Source organism: Petromyzon marinus, chromosome 56 (assembly GCF_048934315.1).
Source record: "Petromyzon marinus isolate PM22_M1 ecotype Great Lakes invasive population chromosome 56, UKy_Petmar_22M1.pri1.0, whole genome shotgun sequence".
NCBI lineage: Eukaryota > Metazoa > Chordata > Hyperoartia > Petromyzontiformes > Petromyzontidae > Petromyzon > Petromyzon marinus.
The window spans coordinates 6,783,984-6,811,060 of NC_133722.1; the positions used below are offsets into that span (position 1 = coordinate 6,783,984).

The following is a 27,077-nucleotide window of genomic DNA, read 5'->3' on the forward strand; positions in this document are numbered from 1 at the left end:
CTCGTGACGCACGGACAGGCCCGAGGACTCTCCGTCACAACACAAGCAACCGTCACAACACCAGGGACCGACAGCACCAGGGCTCACCGGAACATCTGCCTCCGCTTCTGCGTGCTGGATAAAGGCGACGGCTCTTGGATCCTGGGGGAGGGGGGGGCGGGAACATGACGATCGCCGGTTCAGCTGACCGACCGATCTCCGCGTCGACTGCAAACCCCCCCCCCTCCCGAGCGTACTTCAGCGTAGTCAAGATCCACGTAAACTCGACTTTTTTCCCCCCCCCGTGCTTTTCGTTGGCGCGCCCTTCAAACGGCCGGGCGACATCCCGCTTCGCGTGCGGCGCGACCCAAACGCTCGCGCGGATCAACAGCAGCGGTTGCAGTCGATTGAGAACATTGCTTTCGCAGCGAGGCAAGGCGATCGCCGATCACGTGCGGCAAGGTGCCATTTTCGGAGCCTGCAGTAGTTTCGCAGGGCGTTGTGGAGGGTGGATGGGGTGCGGCGGCGGGGGGGGGGGGCGATGATTTGCTGCCGTGGGCAATCCCGACAGAGAGCGTCGCGCCGCGTCAATTAATCGAATTTGCTCTAAAACGCGCGACGTTGATTCTAAATGCGGAGGGGAAAAATCCATGCAAGCACAGGAAGAGAGCCATGCAAACTCGAAGTATACGGACGGCAGGCGTCAGGGTCAGGATCGAACCCCACGACCTCCTGTACCTCTATGGGATCTCAGTAACTCTGTGGATCTCTACGAATCTCTACGTAACTCGCAGCAAAATGATGGAAAGCGTCCCTCGGAAACCAGAGAGCCTCCGTGACGACCGGCACAAGGCGCCCCCCCCCCCCGTGGCCCTGGACTCTCAAGTCAAGCACTCGCAGACCATTACTCGTAGTCTCGGTCTCGCAGTCCAGGACTCGCAGTCCCCCAGGAGTCCGCGTACCCCGGTTGAGAACCGCCGTTCTAGAGAGTCCCCAATAGAGGGTATCTTGCCAACTCTTCCACACTGGCCGGACTCTCAGTCCAGGTCTCAAAACATCTCCTCGACGTTGACATGAAGGGAGTTTTTTGCAACGTTTCAGAATCATAATCCGAGTTTTTTTTTACTCATACTGGAGGAATCCGATGAGCTATAAAGCTCTTTTTCCACAAACGTCCAGCATTTCACCGGTGTCCAGCAAACCGCTGCACCACCGCCACCCCTCCCCCCCACCCCCCCTACCCCCCACCCCCCCCCATCGGCTCTGCGACCACAGGAGGCGCGGATTCGTCGAAGTGAAACGATCGACAGCAAGGCTCACCTGATCTCCGCGAGACGATATTCCGGAGCCGAGGGCTGCTGCGGCGACAGGCACACATCCCAAACACATGAGCCGGACACACCACGCCACGCTCACAGTATGATACGGCCTGCATCAAGCAGGGCTAGAACATGGCCGATGGTGATAAGCCCTTCACACAGTAGTGGCTAGACCATGCACGGTGATGATGACGATGATGATGCTTATGACGATCATGATAACACCTTCATCTAGCAGTGGCCAGATCATGGCTCACAATGACATGGCCCTCATCTAGCAATTAACAGAGCATGGCTAACGAAGCTAAGCCCTTCGTCTGCTCATGGATGCTGATGATCACGACCGTGATCATGATTATGACGAACAGTGGCTTGATGATTGATGGTGACGTTCGCGACGACAATTTGCAACGTGCTTGCGGGGTGGGTGGGTGGGTGGGTGGGTGGGCCCGCGCCGATGCTGCCGGCATTATTATCCCCGGGACGGCGCCACGGCGGCTCACCTTCCTCTCCTCCTGCTCCGCGCCGTCCCCGTCGCGCTTCGGCACCATGCGCTTGGGGGCCTCCGCGCTGGGGCCCTCCTCCGTGAAGTGCTCGTTAAACGCCTGCTCCGGACTGAGACGCACGGACGCGGCCACGCACCCACACAGCCACCACGCACGCCTTCGATAAGGGCAGGGTATGCCCGTCTCCCACGGTCGGTCCTGCGGCGCGTCGATCCACGCGGGAAGCCGCAACACCACCGGAGGCTCGACCACACGCCCAAGCATGTCGAGCCACGGACGTGTATACCCCCGCGTAGGCCTGTTATCGGTTTCAAGGAGCGTTCGACTGCAAGTTAGGGCAAGCACGTACCGATATCCAGAGGTCGTCGGGTTTTGTTTTGATCTCCCAGTGCAGCAGTTGAAAACAAGGAGGGCGATTGTCTTAAATGCCCCGCCCCCTAGTGTCCACCCAGGACACTGTTCTGGCGAGATGTTAACTACCTCGCCTGGTATATACAGGAGGTCGTGAGTTGGATCCCGACCCTGGCGCCTGCTGCTGTATATTTGGAGTTTGCGTCTGTCTCCCGCTCTCTCCCCCCGTGGCCGCGTGGATTTTTCTCCGGGTCCTCCGGTTTTTTCCCCTCCACGTTTAGAAACGACGTCACCATGCGCTCAGGAGTATTTTGGCCTACCGCTATGAATTTCCGCACGGCGACGACGATAAGCCCACTTCGCTGGGCTAACATTTGCGACGGCCAGGTCGAGTCTCTGAAAATAAAGCTACACAGCAGTTCGGTGTGGGCATTACCTGGCAAAAAATAAAAAAAATAAAAGTTTAGATCTTGATTTAAAGCTTTCGTGACTGCAGGAATCCACACTCTTTGGGTCTTTCGGTAAAGTCACGTAGGTAGAAAAATAATAGATCGCGACGTTTCGATCGGAACACAGGCAACAATCACCTGAAGACGATTGCCTGTGCAGCGACCGAAACGTCGTGATACATTATTTTTCCATCTACGTGACTTTACCGAAAGACCCCAAAAAAATAGTTCAGGTTAAGCAGTTGCAGTAAAAAAGTAAAACGGCGAACGCCGCCACCACCACCACCGTACCCGCCACCGCGGCGCGGCACGGCGCGGCAAGCTCACATGCGCGTGCCGGGCGTCTTGTTGACCACGACGGCCTTCCCCGTCTGGTCCACGTTGTGGTCCATGCCGAAGTACGCGGCCACGCGGTGCACCAGCATGCGGTGGTACGACGTCATCTGCGGGAACTTCTTGTACTGGCTGGTGGGTGGGGAGGGGGGGGGGGTTGAGTTAGGGTGGGATGGGGGGGGGCAGGGTGGGGGGTTACGGTGGGGGGTTAGGGCAGGGGGGGTTTGAGTGGGGGGCAGGGTGGGGGGTTACGGTGGGGGGCAGTGTGGTGGGGTTAGGATGGGGGTAGGGAGGGCGGACAGCAAGGTTGAGAGGGCACCATGATTGCCGTGTTCATAAAAACAAATCGCAAACGACTTTTCCCAGTCGCCAAGAGGTAATGACGGTCAAGGTACAGCCCCGGCAGCTGCTACGCTCACGCCACTGCCGGCGGAAGGGGCCTCCCAGTGGAGTTGAACGCGACCGGACGCGTTGGAAGAGGCGAGTGTGCGACTCGCACCTTGCTCCACCACGCACGACGTGACGTGACTGACGCGGTCGGCTTCAATTTTGAAGGGCCCTGAAATTTGAACGGACCGCTAAAAGTCCCCTTTGTCAGCGTAGTGGCACAGCGATGGCTGCTGGCGGAAAAGGTCAGCTGCGGTGTACGGCAGCACTGACGTCAGCAGGCCACGATAGACACGAGAGGCGGACAATCTAGGGGGGAAAGGTCACAGAGGGGGGCCCGTCGGGAAGCCTCGGGAGCCCGCGAGTAGGTTCCTGAGAGGGGGGCGTGGCCGGGGCTAGCAACAGTACTAGTGTGTACCCACGTGGTGTTGTGTATAGGCTAGCAACAGTGATAATGTGTACCCACGTGGTGTTGTGTATAGGCTAGCAACAATAATGGTGTCTACCCACGGAGGGTGTTGTGTATAGGCTAGCAACAGTAATAGTGTGTGCCCACGTGGTTTTGTATAGGCTAGCAACAGTACTAGTGTGTACCCACGTGGTGTTGTGTATAAGCTAGCAACAGTACTAGTGTGTACCCACGTGGTGTTGTGTATAGGGTAGCAACAGTAATAGTGTGTACCCACGTGGTGTTGTGTATAGGCTAGCAACAGTACTAGTGTGTACCCACGTGGTGGTGTGTATAGGCTAGCAACAGTAATAGTGTGTACCCACGTAGTGTTGTGTATAGGCTAGCGACAGTAATAGTGTGTACCCACGTGGTGTTGTGTGTAGGCTAGCAACAGTAATAGTGTGTACCCACGTGGTGTTCTGTATAGGTTAGCAACAGTAATAGTGTGTACCCACGTAGTGTTGTGTATAGGCTAGCAACAGTAATGGTGTCTACCCACGGAGGGTGTTGTGTATAGGCTAGCAACAGTACTAGTGTGTAACCACGTGGTGTTGTGTATAGGCTAGCAACAGTGATATTGTGTACCCACATGGTGTTGTGTATAGGCTAGCAACAGTAATAGTGTGTACCCACGTAGAGTTGTGTATAAGCTAACAACAGTGACAGTGTGTACCCACGTGGTGTTGTGTATAGGCTAGCAACAGTACTAGTGTGTGCCCACGTGGTTTTGTGTATAGGCTAGCGACAGTACTAGTGTGTACCCACGGAGGGTGTGTATTATCCCGATGGTGCTCGTTAAATAAAAGTCTTACCGCCTCCGAGTTCAGTCACCACATAAGGATGACTCACGCGTAGACTCTGATTCACATGTACGTGTGTGTACGTCTGTGTACGTGTGTGTACGTCTGTGCACGTGTGTGTACGTCTGTGTACGTGTGTATACGTGTGTGTACGTGTGTGTACGTCTGTGCACGTCTGTGTACGTGTGTGTACGTCTGTGTACGTGTGTGTACGTCTGTGCACGTGTGTGTACGTCTGTCTACGTGTGTATACGTGTGTGTACGTGTGTGTACGTATGTGCACGTGTGTGTACGTGTGTGTACGTCTGTGCACGTGTATGTACGTGTATGTACGTGTGTGTACGTGTGTGCACGTGTGTGTACGTGTGTGTACGTCTGTGCACGTGTGTGTACGTGTGTGTACGTCTGTGCACGTGTGTGTACGTGTGTGTACGTCCGTGCACGTGTGTGTACGTGTGTGTACGTCTGTGTACGTGTGTGTACGTCTGTGCACGTGTGTGCACGTGTGTGCACGTGTGTGTACGTCTGTGTACGTGTGTGTACGTCTGTGCACGTGTGTGTACGTGTGTGTACGTGTGTGTACGTCTGTGCACGTCTGTGTACGTGTGTGTACGTGTGCACGTCTGTGTACGTGTGTGTACGTCTGTGCACGTGTGTGTACGTGTGTGTACGTCTGTGCACGTGTGTGTACGTGTGTGCACGTGTGTGTACGTGTGTGTACGTCTGTGCACGTGTGTGTACGTCTGTGCACGTGTGTGCACGTGTGTGTACGTCTGTGCACGTGTGTGTACGTGTGTGTGGTAGTGCAGTGGTTCGAGCGCTGCGCTAAGAATCTGGAAACCCGAGTTCGATTCCCGCTCACGGCCAACACCGGTGACGATTATCTGAACCGGTCCTGGGCCTCCCCTAGCTCGACTCAGCCTCAAATGAGTACCCGGTGCGATGTGGAAACGTCGCCACCGGGGAGACAAAGGCGGCCGGGCGTGGTGCTGGCCACCCTCCCCCTCGTGTGCCGTTCCGGCCTTCATAGGGTGCTGCTCGCTAACAGCACTTGCCCCTAGCAGTCTGCTAAGGCTACACGGGGGATCTTTGTCTCTGTGTATCTGGCCGGCAGGGAAGCGTTTGCCGCAAGGGCCAGGCATCGGGGAATGTGATAAGTCTCTTGTCTTTTCTCGAATCTGATCGATTATATGGGGCCCATGGTATCCGATACGGGCACCGATATTCACATTAATTATTGACGGGGACCGACCCTCAACTTTTGTGTTCCCTCCACCGCCGTTCATGTCGACCCGTGCAGACACACAACACGTTAGAGAGATTATTTTTTGTTCCTTCTTCAACATTCCGGGGCTACACTCGCACGCTACGCCTCTAAACGACAACATCGCGGCGTCGACGCACCCCCCCCCACACCCCCCACACCCGACCAACAAACTTAGTAAGCAATAATAATAATTGTTATTTTGTCAACGTGGTAGCCGCGCTATGCTCACGTCGCAAGGCGATGCGTGCTATGTGGGGGGGGAGGGGGGGGAGGGAGGGATTGAGTCATTTGCGTCGTCAACTTTTCACAACTTTTCTAAATTTGGCCAGCGAACGCGGCGCAAAACTGCTCAACTCCGTAGGTTAAGGGCGGCACGGTGGCTAGGAGATGTTAACTACCTCGCCTGGTACACAGATGGTCGTGGGTTCGATCCCGACCCTGACGTCTGCTGTATATTTGGAGTTTGCGTGTCTCTCTCTCATCATCATCACGGTGGCTAGGAGATGTTAACTACCTCGCCTGGTACACAGATGGTCGTGGGTTCGATCCCGACCCTGACGTCTGCTGTATATTTGGAGTTTGCGTGTCTCTCTCTCATCATCATCACGGTGGCTAGATGTTAACTACCTCGGCTGGTACACAGATGGTCGTGGGTTCGATCCCGACCCTGACGTCTGCTGTATAGTTGGAGTTTGCGTGTCTCTCTCTCTTCATCATCACGGTGGCCAGGAGATGTTAACTACCTCGCCTGGTATACAGGAGGTCGTGTGTCTGTTCCAGCCCCTGATGCCTGCTGCTGTATATTTGGAGTTTGCGTGTCTCTCTCTCATCATCATCACGGTGGCTAGGAAATGTTAACTAACTCGCCTGGTACGCAGATGGTCGTGGGTTCGATCCCGACCCTGATGCCTGCTGTATATATTTGGAGTCTGCGTGTCTCTCTCTCTCTCTCATCATCATCATAGTGGCTAGGAGATGTTAACTACCTCGCCTGTGATGCAGGAGGTCGTGTGTCTGTTCCAGACCCTGATGCCTGCTGTATATTTGAAGTTTGCGTGTTCTTCAGAAAGGGTTTTATCAGAAAGGGTTTTATTCGCCATGTAAGTTCACACCGACACGGAATTTACTTTGGCAGGATGGTGCATACATTCAACATATAGGAATCTAAAATCTTAAATAAGTTTTAAACAAGTCTTACTATAATAAGGGTTAAAAGTCTAACACCAAGGGGCTGAAGTATATAAAATTAAATAAATATCGAATATCAAATAGCTTTAAGATATAATTTAAAAATAAAAAATACAAATAGGGTAACATAGTTAATATCCTCAAGGTGTCATTATGTAGATCAAATGTTAAAAACAGTGTTAGCCCTTGGCCTTGTTTAACAGGCCAGCAGCAGATGGGAAGAAACTGTTTTTATGGCGTGAGGTTTTGGTGGTGGCGTGGATTTTTCTCTGGGTCCTCTAAAATGTTAACTACCTCGCCTGGTATGCAGGAGGCCGTGGGTTCGTTCCCGACACTGACGCCTGCTGCTGTATATTTGGAGTTTTGCGCGTCTCTCTTCCCGTGGTCTCTTGGATTTTTCTCCGGGTCCTTCGGCTTTCCCTCCACATTTAGAAACATGCGGTACAGAGTATTTAGCTGCTATAAATTTCCAGGTAATAGGCCACTTTGTTGAGCTATCATTTGTGATTGCCAGGTCGCTTGTGAAAAAAAGCTGCAAAAGCTCAGTGGACCTTACCTGGTAAAATCTAAAAAAGTTCTTATTAATACACCGCGCAGTAATAACCAGGGCCACATCCCCGATTCTAACCATGATATCTCTGCAACGATATCTTTTCCTTCCAATATTAGGAAGCCACGGGGAGCTACACACTTATAAATCTAGATTTTAAAAAACTCGATCTTTAGAACTGCTTTTTGTGTGTTAATTTTGTTGTCCTTCCCCCGGCACGGTTGGTTACGTGCGGTGCAAAATAAGTTCAACATACATACATAGACTCACAAAGAGACCCATAGACCCACACCGAGAAACCATAGACTCACAGAGAGACCCATAGACTCACACAGAGACCCATAGACTCACACAGAGACCCACAGACTCACACAGAGACCCACAGACTCACACAGAGACCCACAGACTCACACAGAGACCCACAGACTCACAGAGAGACCCATAGACTCACACAGAGACCCACAGACTCACACAGAGACACGCAGACTCACACAGAGACCCACAGACTCACACAGAGACCCACAGACTCACACAGAGACCCACAGACTCACACAGAGACCAATAAACTCACACAGAGACCCATAGACTCACACAGAGACCCATAAACTCACACAGAGACCCATAAACTCAAACAGAGACCCATAGACTCCCACAAAGACACATAGACTCACACAGAGACCCACAGACTCACACAGAGACGTACGTATACATACGACGAGCTGAGCCAAGCCAGGTCCTGAGTTCAGTGCTCCCCGCAATCGGCACGAATGGGCCCGAGATGCACGGGTCTGTGTGTGTGTGTATGTCGGACCTCTTTCGCACCGTACGTAGCCGACCGTGCGAATTGGAGGTCTTCTTGCGTGTCGCCGGAGTGGGGCTCGGTAAAAAGGGTGAAAAAAATAAAGAGAGCAAAGCACCGCACGGACGGATTGCTCACGCTGCGTGTCAGAACTCACGTCGCATCGTGAATGAAGTCAATCAGCTCCTGCTCCAGCTTCAGCAACATGATTCTGTCCCTGGGGGCGGAGGAGAGAGATTGAGTCACAGCTGTTAGCTTCAACGGGTATGGAGTATGATCTGTGATCTGAAGCTTTCGTGACTGCAGGAATTCATATTACTCTGTGGTTCTGTCGGTAAAGTCACGTAGTTAGAAATAAAATAAAATACAAACAAATCACGACGTTTCGATTGCGACACAAGCAATCATCATCAGGTGGAGAAAACTACAGCAAGAAAAAAATCCTGCTGTGGTTTTCTCAGCTGATGATTATTGCTTGTGTTGTAATCGAAACATCGTGATTTTTAAAAAAAATTCTATTTCTAACCACAGTAAAACCTTGGATTGCGAGTAACTTGGTCTGCGAGTGTTTTGCAAGACGAAGCAAACATTTGTAAATAAATATAAATTTGATAAACGAGCGAGGTCTTGCAATACGAGTAGTAGTACGTGTAGTACACTTTGTCTGCCGAGCGTCACGTGATCACAACTGATGTACGAGTGCTTTGATGTACGAGTGCCCTTGGATTACAAACACGTTTCGGGAACGAATTATGCTCGCAATCCAAGGTTTTACGGCACATGACTTTACCGAAAGAACCAAGGAGTATGGGTATGGAGTATTTTTTATTTTATTTTACCAGGTAAGGCCCACTGAGCTAAGCAGCTCGTTTAACATCTGCGACCTTGCCACAAATGGCAGCTCAACAAGGCGGCTAACAGAGTGGAAATTTACAGCAGCCAAATCATCTGAAGCGCACGTTGATTCTAAAGGTGGAGGGGAAAACCGGAGGACCCGGAGAAAAATCCACGTGACCACAAGGAGAGAGAGAGAGACACGCAAACTCCAAATATACAGCAGGCGTCAGTCGGGATCGAACCCACGACCTGCTGCATACCAAGCGAGGTAGTTAACATCTTGGAGGACTTGCGGAAAAATCCACGCGACCACGGGGAGAACATGCCAACTCCACATATACAACAAGCATCATCAGGGTCGGGATCGAACCCATGACCTCCTACATTCCAGGCGAGGTAGTTAACATCTAGGAGAACCCGGAGAAAAATCCACACGCCCACAGGGAGAGAAGGAACATGCAAACTCCAAATATACAGCCGGCGTCAGGGTCGGGGTCGAACCCACGTCCTCCTGCATACTAGGCGAGGTAGTTAACTTTTCACTTAAAGCTTTCGTGACTGCAGGAATTAATATTCTCTGGGTCTTTCGGTGGTAAAGCCACGTAGACAGAAAAAAATAATAAAAATATCACGACGTTTCGACCGCAACACAATCGTCATCAGGTGAAATGTGATATTTTTATTATTTTTTCTATCTACGTGGCTTTACCGAAAGACCCAAAGAATAAGAGGTAGTTAACATTTCGCCACCACGGCGCCAGCGTAACTCGAGTGGGGGCATCTGCACCGGCGGAAGGGGGATGGGGGTCGTGCGGTGACTCTCACCTCGGGCTGCTCTTGAGCGTGTTCACCAGGAACTCGTGAACATCGATCCCCGTCGAGTCCGTGTAGTCCTGGCTCGAGTCTGCGGAGAGAAGAATGAAGACTCAAGACTTTGCTTCAGTCGGCGGAGGCCGCGTCGGCCTAAGCAGCTCCGTCACGAGGCCGGTCAACGGCACAAGGCCGTCAGCAGTGGCGGCAGTTATGCAGAGTTTCATAGAGATCCGTAGAGTTACACAGAGACTCAAGAGACCACAGGCCAAGACAGTGGCCTCAGTTACGGAGTTTTATAAAGATCCACAGGCCACGGTTTGCCCGTCCTGAAATCATTGCCCGTCCTGAAATCATTGCCGATTGATTTAAACTATTTTTTTTATTTTACCAGCTATATAGATATTTTTTTTCAGAAGCGACCTGGCTATCACAAATGATAGCCCAACGAAGCGGGCTTATCACGCGGAGGGAAAAACCGGAGGGCCCGGAGAAGATCCATGCGACCACAGTGAGAGAGACACGCAAACTCCAAATACACAGCAGGCGTCAGGGTCGGGATCGAACCCACGACCTACTGCATACCAGGCGAGGTAGTTAACATCTCCTAGCCACCGTGGTGATGATGAGAGGGAGAGACACGCAAACACCAAATACACAGCAGGCGTCAGCGTCGGGATCGAACCCACGACCTACTGCATACCAGGCGAGGTAGTTAACATCTCCTAGCCACCGTGATGATGATGAGAGAGACACGCAAACTCCAAATACACAGCAGGCGTCAGGGTCGGGATCGAACCCACGACCTACTGCATACCAGGCGAGGTAGTTAACATCTCCTAGCCACTGTGGTGATGATGATGAGAGAGACACGCAAACTCCAAATACACAGCAGGCGTCAGGGTCGGGATCGAACCCACGGCCTACTGCATACCAGGCGAGGTAGTTAACATCTCCTAGCCATCGTGGTGATGATGAGAGAGAGAGACACGCAAACTCCAAATATACAGCAGCAGGCGTCAGGGTTGGGATCGAATCCACGACCTACTGCATACCAGGCGAGGTAGTTAGCATCTCCTAGCCACCGTGGTGATGATGAGAGAGACACGCAAACTCCAAAAGCACAGCAGGCGTCAGGGTTGGGATCGAACCCACGGCCTACTGCATACCAGGCGAGGTTGTTAACATCTCCTAGCCACCGTGACGCCCCAAGTTACGCACTCCCAGAAGGCCGTGCGGCCGATGGGTTGTGAAAGAAATCGCTTCGTTTTTTTTTTTTACTACGCAGAGAGAAAGACACGGGAAAGGAGATGTATTGCCCGCTTAATTATTTTGTCATTTTCCGTGGGAACCCGCCGACCGTGAACGTTCAGGCCAAGCGCTCACCGCGGGAGAGCAACTTCGTCGCCTTGCCATCCAAACCCGGTTTCTCATTTTCAACGCTGGCCTCCTCCTCCCTCGCGGGCGTCGCCTCCTCCTCCTCCTCCTCGACACTCAGCGAGCTGGCGACTCTCGCTTGAGGCTCCTCCTAAAGGGCACGCGAGCGCACAACAGAGACAGACTTTTGGGCCAAGTGCTGTTAGCGAGCACCTACAAAGGCCGGCGCGGCACACGAGGGGGTGGGTGGGCCAACACCACGCACAGCTGCCTCTGTTTCCTCAACACTGATGATGTATGTTGAACTTCCTTCGCACAGTACGTAGCCAACCGTGCGAATCGGAGCCGAGGGAGAAGGACAACAAGCCGACACACAAAAAGCAGTTGGCAAGAAATGAGTTTGTCGATTGAAATTATTTAAAAGTTCACAGCTCCCAGTGGCTTCCACACAACGGAAGGAAGAGCATTCCAGACGGCCGCAGAAGAGCATCTGAATGCGTGCGATGCGGTGGCCGTCTTTGTCCGATGGCTAACCAGAAGCCACTGCTGCTGCTGCTGCTGCTGCGAGGAATGACCGGAGTTCGCGCCATGGTGGTTTATGCTCCTACACACCGCACCAGGTAGTCAATTTAGACGGGCTCCCCCTGCCCGTTACAAACGTGGTACCCGAGCGGGCCACTCATGAGCGGGGGGTGGCAGGGAGGATGGGGGGGGGGGGCACGACGTCTTACGATGCTCTCGTGAGGTCCGTCGCCGGGGCTGCAGGCCGGCGGAGACTCCTCGCACACCGCCATGCTCCGCACGAGCCTCATCTTCCCCGAAGCCTGCGACGAGAGGTCACGGGGGTCGCGCGGGGTGCGGGAGGGGGGGGCAAAGGTGCAGCCCCAGCGATGGCTTTGCTCGCAGCTGCCGAGCGACCGTCCTGAAGGACGATTCCGTTGGCCCAACGGGATATTCCACGGCGGAGGAGGTGGAGAAGGAGTAACCACACTTTACCCCACCGCACTAGACCTGTTGGTTGACTAGCTGCAGCAAACCCATTCACACAACCAACAAGATCCCTCAGATCATCTGGACCCGGTCTTGTAGTCGTCCCAAACGCCAGGGATCAAACCCGAGGGAGAAGCGGCGTTTCGTGTCTACGATCCTCGCCTGAGGAACAGCCTTGCCAGGGGATCTGAGGGCTTCAGAACCATTAAGCATTTTGAAAATGAATCTAAAAACGTACTTTTTTTAAAAAACTTGCTTTTAATTAGGATTTTCTTCACGTGTTGTTAATTTTATTACGTCTTGGCTAGACATTTGTCACAACGTGATGTTGTTTTGCCAACAATTTCACTTTCATTGTTCATGCCTGGAACGCACTATGCATTGCATTTTTTTGCACGAATATTGCTACAGAAATGAAGTTTGATTGATTGATTGACTGCTGGGTGGGCAGAAGCTGCGTGACAGGCAGTGGCGGGGGGTGGATTTAAGAAACAATAATTTCATGACTGTAGTAATATAATAATTATTCTAATTGCATTTTTTCATTCCTCTTCCACAAGTTCTCGCGGCCAGTGTGGAGAGGCAGGATAACATAACACGCAAGGTTCAGGAAAAATGACGAAACGGAGTTGGAGGCTACACGAGGGGCCTTGACGCTGCTGCTGCTGCACAGAGCGGAGTTTGTTTCAACAGAGGGCAGCAGAGAGAGGGTTCGGAGTGGGGGTGGCCACACGCAGAGGTCACGTGGTGTACGGGAGGCTTGAGCTGGTTTAGATGGAGGGACAGAGATCTATAGATGAGAGGGGAGAGGGTTCAGAGTGGGGGTGGACACACACAGAGGTCACGTGATGTACGGGAGGCTTGAACTGATTCAGAGAATTAGGGGCGCCGTGGTGGCTAGGAGATGTTAACTACTTTGCCTGGTATACAGGAGGTTGTGGGTTCGATCCCGACCCCGACGCCTGCTGAAAATTTGGAGTTTGCGTATTCTCGCATTGGCCATGTGGATTTTTCTCCGGGTCCTCCGGTTTTGCCCTCGACAATTAGAATCAACGTCACGCGTTTTAGAGTTATTTGGTTTGCTATAAATTCCCACATGATAAGCCCACTTAGTTGAGTTATCATTTGTGACAGCCAGGTGGCTTCTGAAAAAGCGCTACATAGCTCAGTGAAGCCCTCACCTGGTAAAATAAAAATGTTTAGTTTATAATTGAGAAAGACAATAGATTATTTGGCGACGCCGCCGCTGCAATTGGCACAGTGGTGCATTGCACAAGCACACCGAACAATGAAGACGAAACACATTCGCCAGTGACACTGTGGGCCCTTGCACGATAGGAAGCGTGCGTAGTCAGCGATGTTTCAGCTGAGGTCGGGGCTTAGATGTCGCTGAAATATCTCTTAAATATCTCTTCTCTCTTTCAGCGCGAGGGTAATTGACTCAGGGTGCACGTGCGGCGGTTTAAATAGCTGTCACCTTGGACTTTTTCCTGCTCAATCCAGTCGCCTGGCTTCGATTCTGCAACAAAGGGGCAAATTGAAATAAATGCCGTGCGCAATCGTCGTTACACACAAAAACAACAGCAGCGGCGGCGGCGGCAGCGGTAGCTGCCGCTAAGCGGCGGTGATGGCACCAGAGCGCCGGTGCCATGCTAGGTGCACTTAAAGGCTGTCACGTGAAGTGTGGATGCCTCGCGCTTCCTGGTAGGAGTTCACACGGGACGGACCCCAGGTGTTACAGGTTGATTGACTGAGATGAGTGACAGATGCACCACCTGTGCTCCCCACCGTGTCATATGCACACGTGTAAAAAATAATACGAAGACAAAGATCCCCCGTATAGCCTTAACAGGCTGCTGGGGCAAGTGCTGTTAGCGATTAGCACCGATGAAGGCCGGCACGGCACACGAGGGGGTGGTTGGCCAGCACCACGCTCAACCGAGACCGAGTCGACCTAGGGGAGACCCAGGACCGGTTCCGATAATCGCTATCGCTGGTGTTGGCCGTGAGCGGGAATTGAACTCGTCTCGCTGGTTTCGTAGCGCAGCGCATTCGCCGCTGCACCACCGCTCCCCCCCCCACCAAACAAAGATACAGATCCCCCGTGTAGCCTTAGCGGACTGTTGCGGCAAGTGCTGTTAGCTCTCCCACCGCACAAACACAAACACACACCGCATCAATGTACACACATCGCGCACAAACACCATACGCGCCCAACGCGCGCACACACACACACACACACCGTAGAGACACAGAGCATCGATGTCACGTGGCAGGAAACCCGAGAGGCCGGAGAGAAGACCACGCGACGCGTTACCAGGGGGGCAACGCCAAAACAAGCACTACCATCTTGGGAGCCTCCAGCCCACAACACCCGGCAAGCCCCGGGTGGTAAACTCACCGCAGGGCCACCCAGGCCAACACCGGCTTGGCTCACGTGATCAAACTACGAGCGCGGTTACCGCTCACCGCTGGCGCAGCAGACAATGAATCGCGTCAGTTGAATGCGTGGCAGGCTTTCGCGACCAACAGCATCCATAAGAGGTGCCAATTCGTCACTGGCACAGCACTAACCGGTTGCGTGTTGGGGAGCCAAGCCACAACAGCGCAGAAGCGTGGTCACCACATCTACGCATTGATATAAGGAACGATAACGGGTGGACAAATCTGGCTGTCGCCTGATGAAGCTGGCTGTAATTACCGGCGAAACGTCGTACTCAAGATTGTAAATGTCGTGGCTTGGCTCTCCAACACACAACCGGTTAGTGCTGTACTAGTATGCTACACTATACACTACTATACACTACACTATACACTACACACTAGTGCTGTACCAGTGACGATTTGGCAACGTTCTGTTTACGCGACAACCCCTTTACTAGTTGGCTGTGTCGGGTGGTGGCGGGTTTCAACGACACATTTATATATAGTCACGCCATCTAACCTCCCACCCCAAAATAAAATGAACGAATCATGTCTTTCAAAAAAAATCCAACGGTCTCACGATACACGGAAGGTGTTTCCTCTCTCGCCACGTTCGTTTCATCAAAATATTTCACCCGGACGGTCCCTCGAGAGGGATACAGTCGCGTTCGCTCGCTCGGGGGGGGGGGGGGGGGGTGAGGGGGGTGGGATGGGTCTTGTCCAGCGTTGTCACGTGGTGGGCAGGTCCAGGGCCCACCACGTGACGGACGACGCGTCGCGTGGAACCCGCTTGTTCCTTTCCGGGCTTTCCTCGTGACGTAACATTTAAAAAAAATAACATTTTGTCGTCCGATCGGATTACTCTGCAATTGTTGTTGTTGTTGTTGTTCGCGTTTGATCACAGTTGCTTCATTCTATTGGAACTCCGCTTAAGATTGCATCTGTACTTGTGAGTACGGTGATATTTTTACGTTACAGCGCTTTCAGATACTTCAATATGAAAGGCGCTTTATAAAGTAGAGGTTGTTGTTGTTATTATTATTTGAACGCTTGCAACGACTGATATAGTTAGTTCTTTCGGTAAAGTCACGTAGAAGGGAAACAATTAAATAATAAATAACCAAGAATATGAATCCCTGCAGTCACGAAAGCTTTAAATCAAAATTTGACTGATATAGTTCTCAACAGGGCTTTGAAGCGAGGCTCATGTGCCGTTTACAGCCCTGAGCCAGCGGTAAAAAAAAAAAAAAAAAACTCCACGTTCCTATGGCAGGCGGCGGGTCAATCCACATGACGACCACTGTTGACGTCCCCACAAAGCGGCTCTCTCATTTGATCAACCCCAGCGGGATGATCGAGGTGGCGATGATGCCGACGTATGCACGTGCGCTGAACTTCCTTCGCACCGCGAGTCGCCAACCGTGCTAAATCGGGCGGTGCGGGGGAGAAGGACAGCAAAACTAAACACACGATGCTCCGAGTCAAAACGCACCCGACCGGAATTTGAACCCGCAACCTTCCGCCCCGCTCCGCCGGCTAAGCCGCGGTCCCAACAGCGACACCGGACATTTCCACTCTCACCGAACCGCCCGCACGCCCACCCGCAGCCCGCGTGTCGACCGTCAAGTCACCTGTGGCATCGGCGTGCCAGCCTCGGCCGCGCTCACGTCCTTCTCCTTCCTCCTCCTCCGCGCCGCCTCCTCCTCCTCCTCCTCCTCGTCCTCGGCGGGGCGGCCGTCCCGCTTGCGCGGCCACTCGGCGGGGAGGGCCGCGGCGGGGTCCTCCTCGGGGACGGCCGCGGCGGGCCCGGCGCCGTCGGGTTCCATCGCTCGCTCCCGTCGAGCGTCCGCCGGGTTCCGGCGCGCGGACGCGCGTGGCGGCGGCGGCGGTGGCGGATCTGCGACGGGAAACCCGCGGCGGCGGCGGCGGCGGCCCGGTGGGTGGGTGAGGAGACGGGAGGGAGCCGGACGTCCGCCTCCGAGCCGGCGCTAACCGCGTGCCGTGGCCGTTTTTCCACCGCCGCCAATTAAGCCGGCGATCGGCAAACCGCACCGCTACCCATTTCCCCGCCCCCAACCCCCCCCCCCCCCGCCCCCACGCCGCACCAACAACCAACCCGGCTCGATTCCAAGATGCGACGACGGAGAGCGGAGGATCCTCGGGGGCCCGCGCGCACCCGCGCGGCGTCAATATTAAAAACAACAAAAAAAATGGAGCGAGTGGGGGGAAATAAACCCGAGAGAGGCGAGGAGGAGGAGGAGGAGGAGCAGGAGGAGGAGGAGGAGGAGAGGGAAGGCGACCGACGGTGAAGTGGCGGCTGCCCGGCAGGCGCTCCTCGCTGCGGCCCTAATTGTGCAGCGGAGGGGCGTGGGTGGATGCCGCGCACTTCAAAGTAGGCGGTTGGTGATACGAAAGGGAAAAAAAAAACCGACTCGGGAGCCCCTGATTGGGATGACTCACGCGAGCCATCCTCCGCCGAAGCGTGCGTTGTGTCGCGTTGTGTCGCGTGTGAGTGCGCGGAGGCTCGAAATAACTCATCAGCTGCTGCTGCTGCTGCTGCTGCCGCCCGTGTTCGTGGACGCGGGAACGGCGGTGCCAGGATCCTGCGCGGAAACCGAACGGGGGGGACGGGGGGTCTCTCTCTCTCTCTCAACCCCCCCCCCCCCAAGCACCCCCCCCACCGGATGCGCTCGTTATTCAGCCGACGTGAAATCTCGGCGATTGGCGCCTCTAAGCGTTGCCATATAAGCGCCGGCCCCCCCACCCCCCCCCCTCCCTCCTCCCCCCCCCACGGTCAACGTTTATAAGCGAGCGGGCGAGCGAGCGAGCGAGTCCAAGTTCAATTTCTGAGACGTTGACACGAGTGGCGGTGGTTCCCGTTCGGCCAGCGCTGTTTCACACGGGGGGATTACGTGGTGCTGCGTGAGCCACAGGAAGCAGCCGCAACAGTAGCTGGCAGCAGCAGCAAGCAGCAGCAGCAGCAGCAGCAGAAGTAGCAGCAACAACTAGCAGCTAGCTGCAGCAGCAGCAGTTAGCTGCAGTAGCAGCTAACTGCTGCTGCTGTAGCAGTTAGCTGCAGTAGCAGCTAGCAGCTAACTGCTGCTGCTGTAGCAGTTAGCTGCAGTAGCAGCTAGCAGCAGCAAGCAGCAGCAGTTAGCTGCAGTAGCAGCTAGCAGCGGCAAGCAGCAGCAGCTAGCTGCAGCAGTAGCAAGAAGCAGTAGCAGTTAGCTGCAGTAGCAGCTAGCTGCAGCAGCAGCAGCTAGCTGCAGTAGCAGCGGCAAGCAGTAGCAGCTGGCTGCAAGCAGTAGCAGCTAGCTGCAGCAGTAGCAGCTAGCTGCAGCAGGCGCAAGAAGCAGTAGCAAGCAGCAGCAGTTAGCTGCAGCAGCAGCTAGCAGCAGCAAGCAGTAGCAGCTAGCTGCAAGCAGTAGCAGCTAGCTGCAACAGTAGCAGCAATTAGCAGCAGCGACGGCAAAAAACGTCGACATTGCAAAGAGAACGGAATACAGCAGCTGGGTCCCGAGGGAGGGATATCAACAAACGAGGTGTCTACCGGTATAGGTGCGGAAACATTTACAAGACGGGAAAATAATGTGCTGGAGAATGGTTCCTTTTTATAGGGCAACGCGTTTGTTGTTGTTGTTGTAGGAATCACCGATCAATGGATTCAGAGATGAAAGCCGATTGGCAGACGGCCGCGACACACGGCAACAAAACGGCGCGTGCCAGAGTGGGTCACCGCCCATTTGCATTCACCCCCCCCCGGCCCCCCACCGCCCACCAACCCCCCCCCGGCCCCCCACCAACCCCCCCCCCCCGCACCCATTAAACGAGGGCAAAACAGACGAGGTGGGAAGGGACCCGGGAGGAAACAATACGAACGAGACGGCCGAAAAGAAAAAAAACAGTCCGCATCGAATTGCACGACCACCCACCCAAACCCAATCGTGACAAGCCACAAGGCAACGCAGCGTGGCGTTGAGAGGTGGGCACGGAACGACGCGGGGGGCAGGGGGGGGGTGCAGGTGGAGGGTGCGGTGGTTGGCGCTACGCCGCACCACGAACCCCGGAGCCGCGGGGTTCCATTCCCGCTCACGGCCAACGTCAGCGGCGCTTATTTGAACCGGTCCTGGGCCTCCCCTGGGTCCACTCGGCCTCGAATGAGTATAACTGGTGCGGGTGTGTAAACATGGCCACCGGGGAGACAAAGGCGGTCGGGCGTGGTGCTGACCCACCCCCACCCCCCCCCCCCCCCGTGTGCCGCGTCGGGCCTTCGAACGGTGCTCGTGAGCAGCACTTGCCCCAACAGTCTGTTACAGGCTATACGGGGGATCTTTGTCTTCTTTGGGAGTGCCGTGTCACGTGAATCGTTGCAAGCTCGCATCCAATGCCAGCTCACAAAACATCGTCGTCCCGTACCACCGCTCTCCGACTCTTAGGCCTGATCGGTGCTTTTTTGTTCACCAACAACAAGTGCTGCCCACCCCCCCCACCCCCCCACGCCGCCACCCCCAAAAGACCCCCCACAGCTCGCGCAGTTTTGTTGCCGACTGTTGCGCAGGAAAACGGACACGTGGGTCGAGTGGGGCAAGCCCTGGAAGTGCCTTTCTTACTCCTCCCGCCGCCCAGCGCCGGATTAAGCTAAGTGCGGGGCCTGTAGCATATGATGTTATAAAGGGGCCCGAAATTTGAAAAACAAAAACACGTTAATATTAAAACACAAGTCTTTTTAACTTGCATGGTTAAGTAATTGTATTTTTTCACTTGCTATACAGCCCAGATAATACGACAAATCGCTAACCTTAAAACACCCGGTCGTTCATAAAAGTCGAAGGCGGTATAGTACTATAGCAACGGAGCAAGTGCAGAATCATGTGGAGTGGCTACTACACTGCCGCCGCCAGGAGGGCCGTCATGAGTGTTGATGGTCAGCACAGCGGAAACCGGATCGAGTATAGTCATTTAACAATTTAACTTTTTTTTTTTACCAGGTAAGGCCCACACTGGGCTGCTGTAAAGCTCTTTTTTCAGAAGCGACCTGGCGCTCACAAATGATAGCTCAACGAAGTGGCTTATCAAATGGAAATATATCGCAGCCAAACACTCTAAGCGCGTGCTGATTGTAAATGTGGAGTGAAAAACCCAGAGGTCCTGGAGAAAAATGCACACGACCATGGCGAGAACATGCAGGCATCAAGGTCGGGATCGAACCCACGACGTCCTGTACACCAGGCGAAGGAGTTAACATCTCGCCTCCGTGGAGAGATGTAGGTACAATGCAGTCATTTTTTTATACTAATTTGGAGACGTATTTGCAAAACAATTCAACGCAAAGAGCATGCAGGGGACAGGAAAGGAAGGAGGACTTCTGGGTAAAATGCTGCGAGCGAGCGAGCGAGCGTGCGGCGGTCCGCCTAGAATCTCACGAGGATGCCAGCGGCGGATATTTTTAAGTGCCCGTCAACGCATCCCCAAGACCGAATTCCGGCGGCGCCCTCGCAGGAGTCGCCGGGACGCGCAACGAGCTTTGATCTCTCCGCAAAACGGGACGAGGTGGCCGCGAGTAATCCCGGCGCGCCGACGTACTCGTAGGAACGCCCGCGACCGGGGAACCGCTACCGTACGCTGCCAAGACAGCACACGCGGCCACCGTCAGCTGCCGGGCAGGTGCGCTTCGCGTGGCATCGTGGGAAAGCGCTCTCGAAGAAGCCCTCTTCGGGGGCAATGTTTTTTTTCCCGTCCCACTCTACCGTCTAGGAAGAGGTGCGTTAACAACGTCAATTTCAATCTCGTGCGCACTATAAAAAAAAAATCAGCCGGCGGCCTTGACGTCGCGGAACAGAGAGTCGAGACGAGGGTTACGCCGCCGCGTGCCGTATCACTCCGCGCGTGCACCCAGAATTCCCGCGCCGCTCAGCCCCACAGCTCAAGAAAGTAGTTTTGCCGTCGCGTTAGGCGATGGCCCGCCGCGTTCGTGATATCAGCGCCGGAAGTTAACGAGAGGCCGCGTCGATTTGCGCCAATTGCCGCTACCACACCGTAGGAAACCTGGGCCGCTCAACCGCACGATTCCCGTCCACACGCGGCCAGCCGCGACGCTGCTCGGAGAACACGGCGCTGGGAGTTGCCTTCCCAGCGGGCCCGGCGCGCAGATGAATTCCACAGTGGTTTTTCGTTTATTTTTTTAAATTTATTATTATTATTTCTATTCACTTTTTTTTTCTTTCTTTCTACGTGACTTTACCGAAAGAAGCAAAACAATATTTACATCCTGCGGCCATGACCACCAACTTGTTTGCACTTGCATCAGCAACCGCTTAAGCGCTTAAACCTCGGAGGGAGGCTTCGGCACTCAGCGGTGTGTCCGACGTGCCCTGCACGGCGATTCCACGACAGCCGGGTCGATCGCGCGAGTCCGTCTCGCTAAAGTTTTCGCGGACGACGTTATTTTTGTTGTTGTTGTTGTTGTCGTTGCAGTCGATCAATCGGTGCCACGATCCTGCGCCAAAGAATCGGAAGCTGAATCTTTCTTTCCACTGGAGGGTCGGAATCCGATGAGCTATGAAGCTGTTTTTTTTTTATCTACCAATGGTCCAGTTTAGAGGCGGGTCAGCAATTTACGACAATAAACAATACAAACGACAGGAGTGCAAAAGAGAGAAATGGAAAGCAAGTCACTGAACATATAAAGACATAAATTAGGGCGAGAACCCCCCGCCCCCCCCCCAACCCGCCCAATCTGAGTCAATAATCAATTACTTTGAACGGTAATCCCAACTTGTACTGCCGCCACCGCACGCTACCCGCTCGCCGCTCTCGCAGGGCGAGAGCGACGAGCAGGACGGACTCGGAGGAGCCAGGAGGGGGAGAACCACGGACCGGCGGAAACCAGTCCCCGAGGAGTTCCGTTCCCCTATGGGATCATCTCCGCGAAAAGTCGTCGACTCTCGGACGGGCGGACGGGCGGACGGACGGACGGACGGACGCAGCCTTTGCGCTCACGCCCTCAACCCCGCTCGCCTGCCGTCGCACGTTGGCGTACAGCATCCTCGTCCGCCTACACGCGATGTGCAAGGGTGCTACACACGTGCGTTCTGGGTCCCTTCGCCTGACCCAGAACACACAGGTGGCCAATTCGTCAACTAGCACAGCGCTTGCCGGTTGGTGCGTTGGGAGAGCCAAGCCACAACGGCGCAGAAAGCGCGGTCACCACATCTACGCATCCATATATAGGGACCGAAACGGGTGGACGTCTCCACAAATCTGTCTGTCGCCTGATGAAGCCGGTCGTCATTACTGGCGAAACGTCGTACTCAGATTGTAAACGTTGTGGATTTCCTCTTTGACGCACAACCGGTGGTGCTGTACTCGTGACGAAATTGGCCACGTTCTGTTTACGCAACAACCCATACAAGTTGGCTGTGTCGGGTGGCGGCGGGTTGAACGACACATTTCTAATTTTACGCTCTTTCAATTGAGACTCATCCCGAACAACCTTGAGCTCTCTCTCACCCCCGCGCCCCCGCCAAGCGAAACAAACTAAAAACTCGCAACTCGAACTCTCTTGGAGAAGCGTTCGCGAAGTAACAACAAAAAACGCCACGAATTTCGGAGGAGGCGGAAAAGCGGCCGTCCTGACCGACTAGGCCTCGGCACGGCAAACGCACGACGGAGGAGCCTATGACGGAGCCGGACGACGAGGAGCTCTTCACGAGGCACCAGGCATCGTTTAACGGACTTGGCAACCGCTCTCTCTCGACGGTCCTTGTCGCCGACCCGTTCGCTCTAACGCGTTATTTGATTTTCCGCCGTCAATATTGAACGCTTTGTGCACCTCCGTGTTGTCCCGTGTAGAACGAGTCATGGGGAAGGGGGGGGGGGGACGCTGCCGCGGTTGAATGGATCGCACTTGCGGCCCGATCTCCCGGGGAGGCAGGATGTCCGAAGTTCCACCCCTGCCCCTCCATAGACTCACACAGAGAGACCCACAGACTCACGCAGAGACCCACAAACACACGTAGAGACAGTCTCACGCAGAGGCCCACAGACACACAGACAGACCCACCCACAGACACACAGAGAGACCCACAGACTCACACAAGAGACCCACAGACATACAGAGACCCGCAGACTAATGCAGAGGCCCACAGGCACACGTAGAGACCTACAGATACACACAGACACACAGAGACCCACAGATACACATAGAGACCCACAGACTAACGTAAAGACACAGGCACACGCAAAGACCCACAGACACACAGAGACCCACAGACTAAGTTAGAGACCCACAGGCACGCATAGAGACCAACAGATACACAAAGAGACCCACATACCAACATAGATACCCACAGGCACATAGAGACCCACACACAGACACACAGAAAGACCCACAGGCACACGTAGAGACCAACACACAGATCCACAGACACACAGAGACCCACAGACACACAGAGACCCACATACTGATGTAGAGACCCACAGTTCACGCACAGAGACCCACAGACACACAGAGACCCACAGACACACAGAGACCCACAGACACACAGAGACCCACAGACTAACGTAGAGACCCATAGGCACATAGAGACCCACAGACACACAGAGACCCACAGACACACACAGAGACCCACAGACACACAGAGACCCATAGGCGCACAGAGACCCACAGACACAGAGACCCACAGACACACACAGAGACCCACAGACACACAGAGACCCACAGACACACAGAGACCCACAGACTAACGTAGAGACCCATAGGCACACAGAGACCCACAGACACACAGAGACCCACAGACACACAGAGACCCACAGACACACAGAGACCCACAGACACAGAGACCCACAGACACACAGAGACCCACAGACACACAGAGACCCACAGACTAACGTAGAGACCCATAGGCACACAGAGACCCACAGACACACAGAGACCCACAGGCACACACAGAGACCCACAGGCACACAGAGAGACCCACAGACACAGAGACCCACAGGCACACAGAGAGACCCACAGACACAGAGACCCATAGACACTCAGAGACCCACAGACACACAGAGACCCACATACTGACGTAGAGACCCACAGTTCACGCACAGAGACCTACGACAGACTGCATCCCTCTACACGAAACATCATCCGCTGCTTCTGCACAGAGTCTCGGGAAGCAATCGCATTGCAGCGGCACACGTGTTGGTGTTGTATTTGTTTTTGTGCGTCCGCAAAGCAATTGCCGTTTCGCGAGACATTTGCCGGCGTTCCACACACACACACCAGGTTTTACATTTCTCCTGCACGGTATCCACGCCGTAGCCTGCTTCCTCCCACCCCAGCCCACCCACCCACCCTTCTCCCCGCAACGCAGGGATGAGAAGCACCGATTCAAGCATTACACCCCGTTTAATTGGAGTGGCATGTGATAGCTGCTGCGTCTACTGCGGCTACAAACCTGCCTCCTCCTCCTCCTCGCAGTGGTTATTAATAAAGTGCTCCCGTGGTGCGATGGAGGGGCTGGGGTTGGCACTCGTAGCGAGAACACGGGGAGGGAGAGAGATGGGGGGAGGAGAGAGGTGGGAGAGAGGAGTCGAGGGTAGAGGAGAGAGGGAGAGAGGGGGAGAGGAGAGAGAGGAGAGAGGTGAGAGAGGGCGAGAGGAGAGAGAGGAGAGAGGGGAGAGAGGGGGAGAGGAGAGAGAGGAGAGAGGGGAGAGAGGGGGAGAGGAGAGAGAGGAGAGAGGGGAGAGAGGGGGAGAGGAGAGAGAGGAGAGAGAGGAGAGAGGGGGAGAGGAGAGAGAGGAAAGAGGTGGAGAGGAGAGAATATATAAGAGAAAGGAGGAGAGAAGAGAGGAAGGAGGGGGAGAGGAGGGAGAGAGGAGAGGAGGGGGAGAGGAGGGGGAGAGGAGAGAGGCAGCAGCCCGACCGAGGTCCCCAGCGTGCACCGCGCTTGGCGCGAGGAAACTAAAAATATCGCCGTGCAAGGGAGAAGCGCACGCCGCTTTTCCCGCTCGCTCTTCTTCATTTAACTCCGGCTTGCGAGCGGAGGGGCCGATCGTGGGGGAATTAGGTGTCCGCTCAAAGACAATGCTCCCTGGTAATTATCCGGCGAGGCACAGCAGACAATCGTTGGGCGGGGGGGGGGGGGTAGAAGGGGGGGCCACGATGTGGGAGCAGCGGTGGCAAAGGTGGGGGGGGGGGGTGAAGCGGTGGAAACAGACCGGCGGCAAAAGAGCGCTCGAGATCAAAAGGTTAAAGTGATGTCAGGGGTCACAAGGGCCAGCAGCATTGCGACGTGCGTGCTCGTCTCTCCTCGTTATTACACAGCCCTGCAGAGACACTGGTGGAAATTCCACATTGCTATGGCGGTGGGGTTGGGGTGGGGGTAGAGTCTATCCCGCAGGATTACCGCGGTTGACTTGCCCAGAAAGCGGTGCTCATTTTATGGACCCCCCCCGAAGGAGGGATGATGATGGGTGGCTTGAGATGAGAGGGGAGAGGTAGGAGAGTGAGTGGAGGGGAGTGGAGTGAGATGAGAGGGGAGAGGTAGGAGAGAGCGTGAAGGGGAGTGGAGTGAGATGAGAGGGGAGAGGCAGGAGATAGCGTGGAGGGGAGTGGAGTGAGATGAGAGGGGAGAGGTAGGAGAGAGCGTGGAGGGGAGTGGAGTGAGATGAGAGGGGAGAGGTAGGAGAGTGCGTGGAGGGGAGTGGAGTGAGATGAGAGGGGAGAGGTAGGAGAGAGCGTGGAGGGGAGTGGAGTGAGATGAGAGGTAGGAGAGTGCGTGGAGGGGAGTGGAGTGAGATGAGAGGGGAGAGGCAGGAGAGAGCGTGGAGGGGAGTGGAGTGAGATGAGAGGGGAGAGGTAGAAGAGTGCGTGGAGGGGGAGTGGAGTGAGATGAGAGGGAGAGGCAGGAGAGCGAGGGGAGTGGAGTGAGATGAGAGGGGAGAGGTAGGAGAGAGCGTGGAGGGGAGTGGAGTGAGATGAGAGATGAGAGGTAGGAGAGAGCGTGGAGGGGAGTGGAGTGAGATGAGAGAGGTAGGAGAGTGCGTGGAGGGGAGTGGAGTGAGATGAGAGGGGAGAGGCAGGAGAGAGCGTGGAGGGGAGTGGAGTGAGATGAGAGATGAGAGGTAGGAGAGTGCGTGGAGGGGAGTGGAGTGAGATGAGAGGGGAGAGGCAGGAGAGAGCGTGGAGGGGAGTGGAGTGAGATGAGAGGGGAGAGGCAGGAGAGCGAGGGGAGGGGAGTAGAGTGAGATGAGAGGGGAGAGGTAGAAGAGAGCGTGGAGAGGAGTAGAGTGAGATGAGAGGAGAGAGGTAGGAGAGTGAGTGGAGGGGGAGTGGAGTGAGATGAGAGGGGAGAGGCAGGAGAGAGCGTGGAGGGGAGTGGAGTGAGATGAGAGGGGAGAGGCAGGAGAGAGCGTGGAGGGGAGTGGAGTGAGATGAGAGGGCAGAGGTAGGAGAGAGCGTGGAGGGGAGTGGAGTGAGATGAGAGGGGAGAGGTAGGAAAGTGAGTGGAGGGGGAGTGGAGTGAGATGAGAGGGGAGAGGCAGGAGAGAGCGTGGAGGGGAGTGGAGTGAGATGAGAGGGCAGAGGTAGGAGAGAGCGTGGAGGGGAGTGGAGTGAGATGAGAGGGGAGAGGTAGGAGAGTGCGTGGAGGGGAGTGGAGTGAGATGAGTGGGGAGAGGTAGAGAGGTGCGTGGAGTGGAGTGAGATGAGAGGGGAGAGGTAGGAGAGAGCGTGGAGGGGAGTGGAGTGAGATGAGAGGGGAGAGGCAGGAAAGTGAGGGGAGTAGAGTGAGATGAGTAGGGAGAGGTAAGAGAGTGCGTGGTGGAGTCTGGACGTGATGACAACGTGGATGTGGGTCTCAGCAGCTGACAGCTGTGGCAAGGAAAGGGCGTGGGGCCCTGTGGAGCTGAGATGCGCGGGAAGAGACCAAAAGTTCGGGATCAGCGAGACCACTCCAAGCAGGGCCGTCCTGGGAGGCGGGGTGGGGGGGGGTTAGGTCCCCAGAATTTATCACGTCTGACCACCGTGACGTATAAGCACGGACCCGACCCCCCCCCCCCCCCCCAAAGCGCGGGGCCTGATTGGCCGTCCACACCTAGGGACGGCTCCGACTCTGTTTGCCACGCGCGAGGGGGGAGGAGGAGGAGGGGGGGGGGCACGGGCATTGATAGATGAAGGCCTCCCTCAAGGTAAGGCTGCGGTGGTTGTATTCAGCCATACTTCACCACGGCGGGTAACGAGGGCCGGTGCAAGGGGGAGGAAATGA

The 27,077-nt window shown here is 54.9% G+C and overlaps 1 protein-coding gene across 3 annotated transcripts in view; it reads right to left on the bottom strand.

Annotated features, from left to right (window-relative positions):
* Positions 1–27,077, bottom strand: part of LOC116954676 (cAMP-regulated phosphoprotein 21-like) — an 81,840-nt gene that overhangs the window by 23,194 nt on the left and 31,569 nt on the right. Inside the window, exons 1-10 of one of the 3 annotated variants that reach the window (XM_076052520.1) lie at positions 16,449–16,878; positions 13,871–13,912; positions 12,135–12,227; positions 11,413–11,554; positions 10,042–10,120; positions 8,537–8,596; positions 2,932–3,069; positions 1,802–1,913; positions 1,300–1,334; positions 88–141 (exon numbers count right to left, since the gene is read on the bottom strand). In XM_076052520.1, coding sequence (XP_075908635.1) covers positions 88–141; positions 1,300–1,334; positions 1,802–1,913; positions 2,932–3,069; positions 8,537–8,596; positions 10,042–10,120; positions 11,413–11,554; positions 12,135–12,227; positions 13,871–13,912; positions 16,449–16,643 — 950 coding nt within the window. In that variant the 5' untranslated portion in view covers positions 16,644–16,878. Of the gene's footprint in view, positions 1–87; positions 142–1,299; positions 1,338–1,801; positions 1,914–2,931; positions 3,070–8,536; positions 8,597–10,041; positions 10,121–11,412; positions 11,555–12,134; positions 12,228–13,870; positions 13,913–16,448; positions 16,879–27,077 lie in introns of those variants that run through there. The other 2 variants (XM_032975375.2, XM_076052521.1) reach the window with 2 other exon arrangements.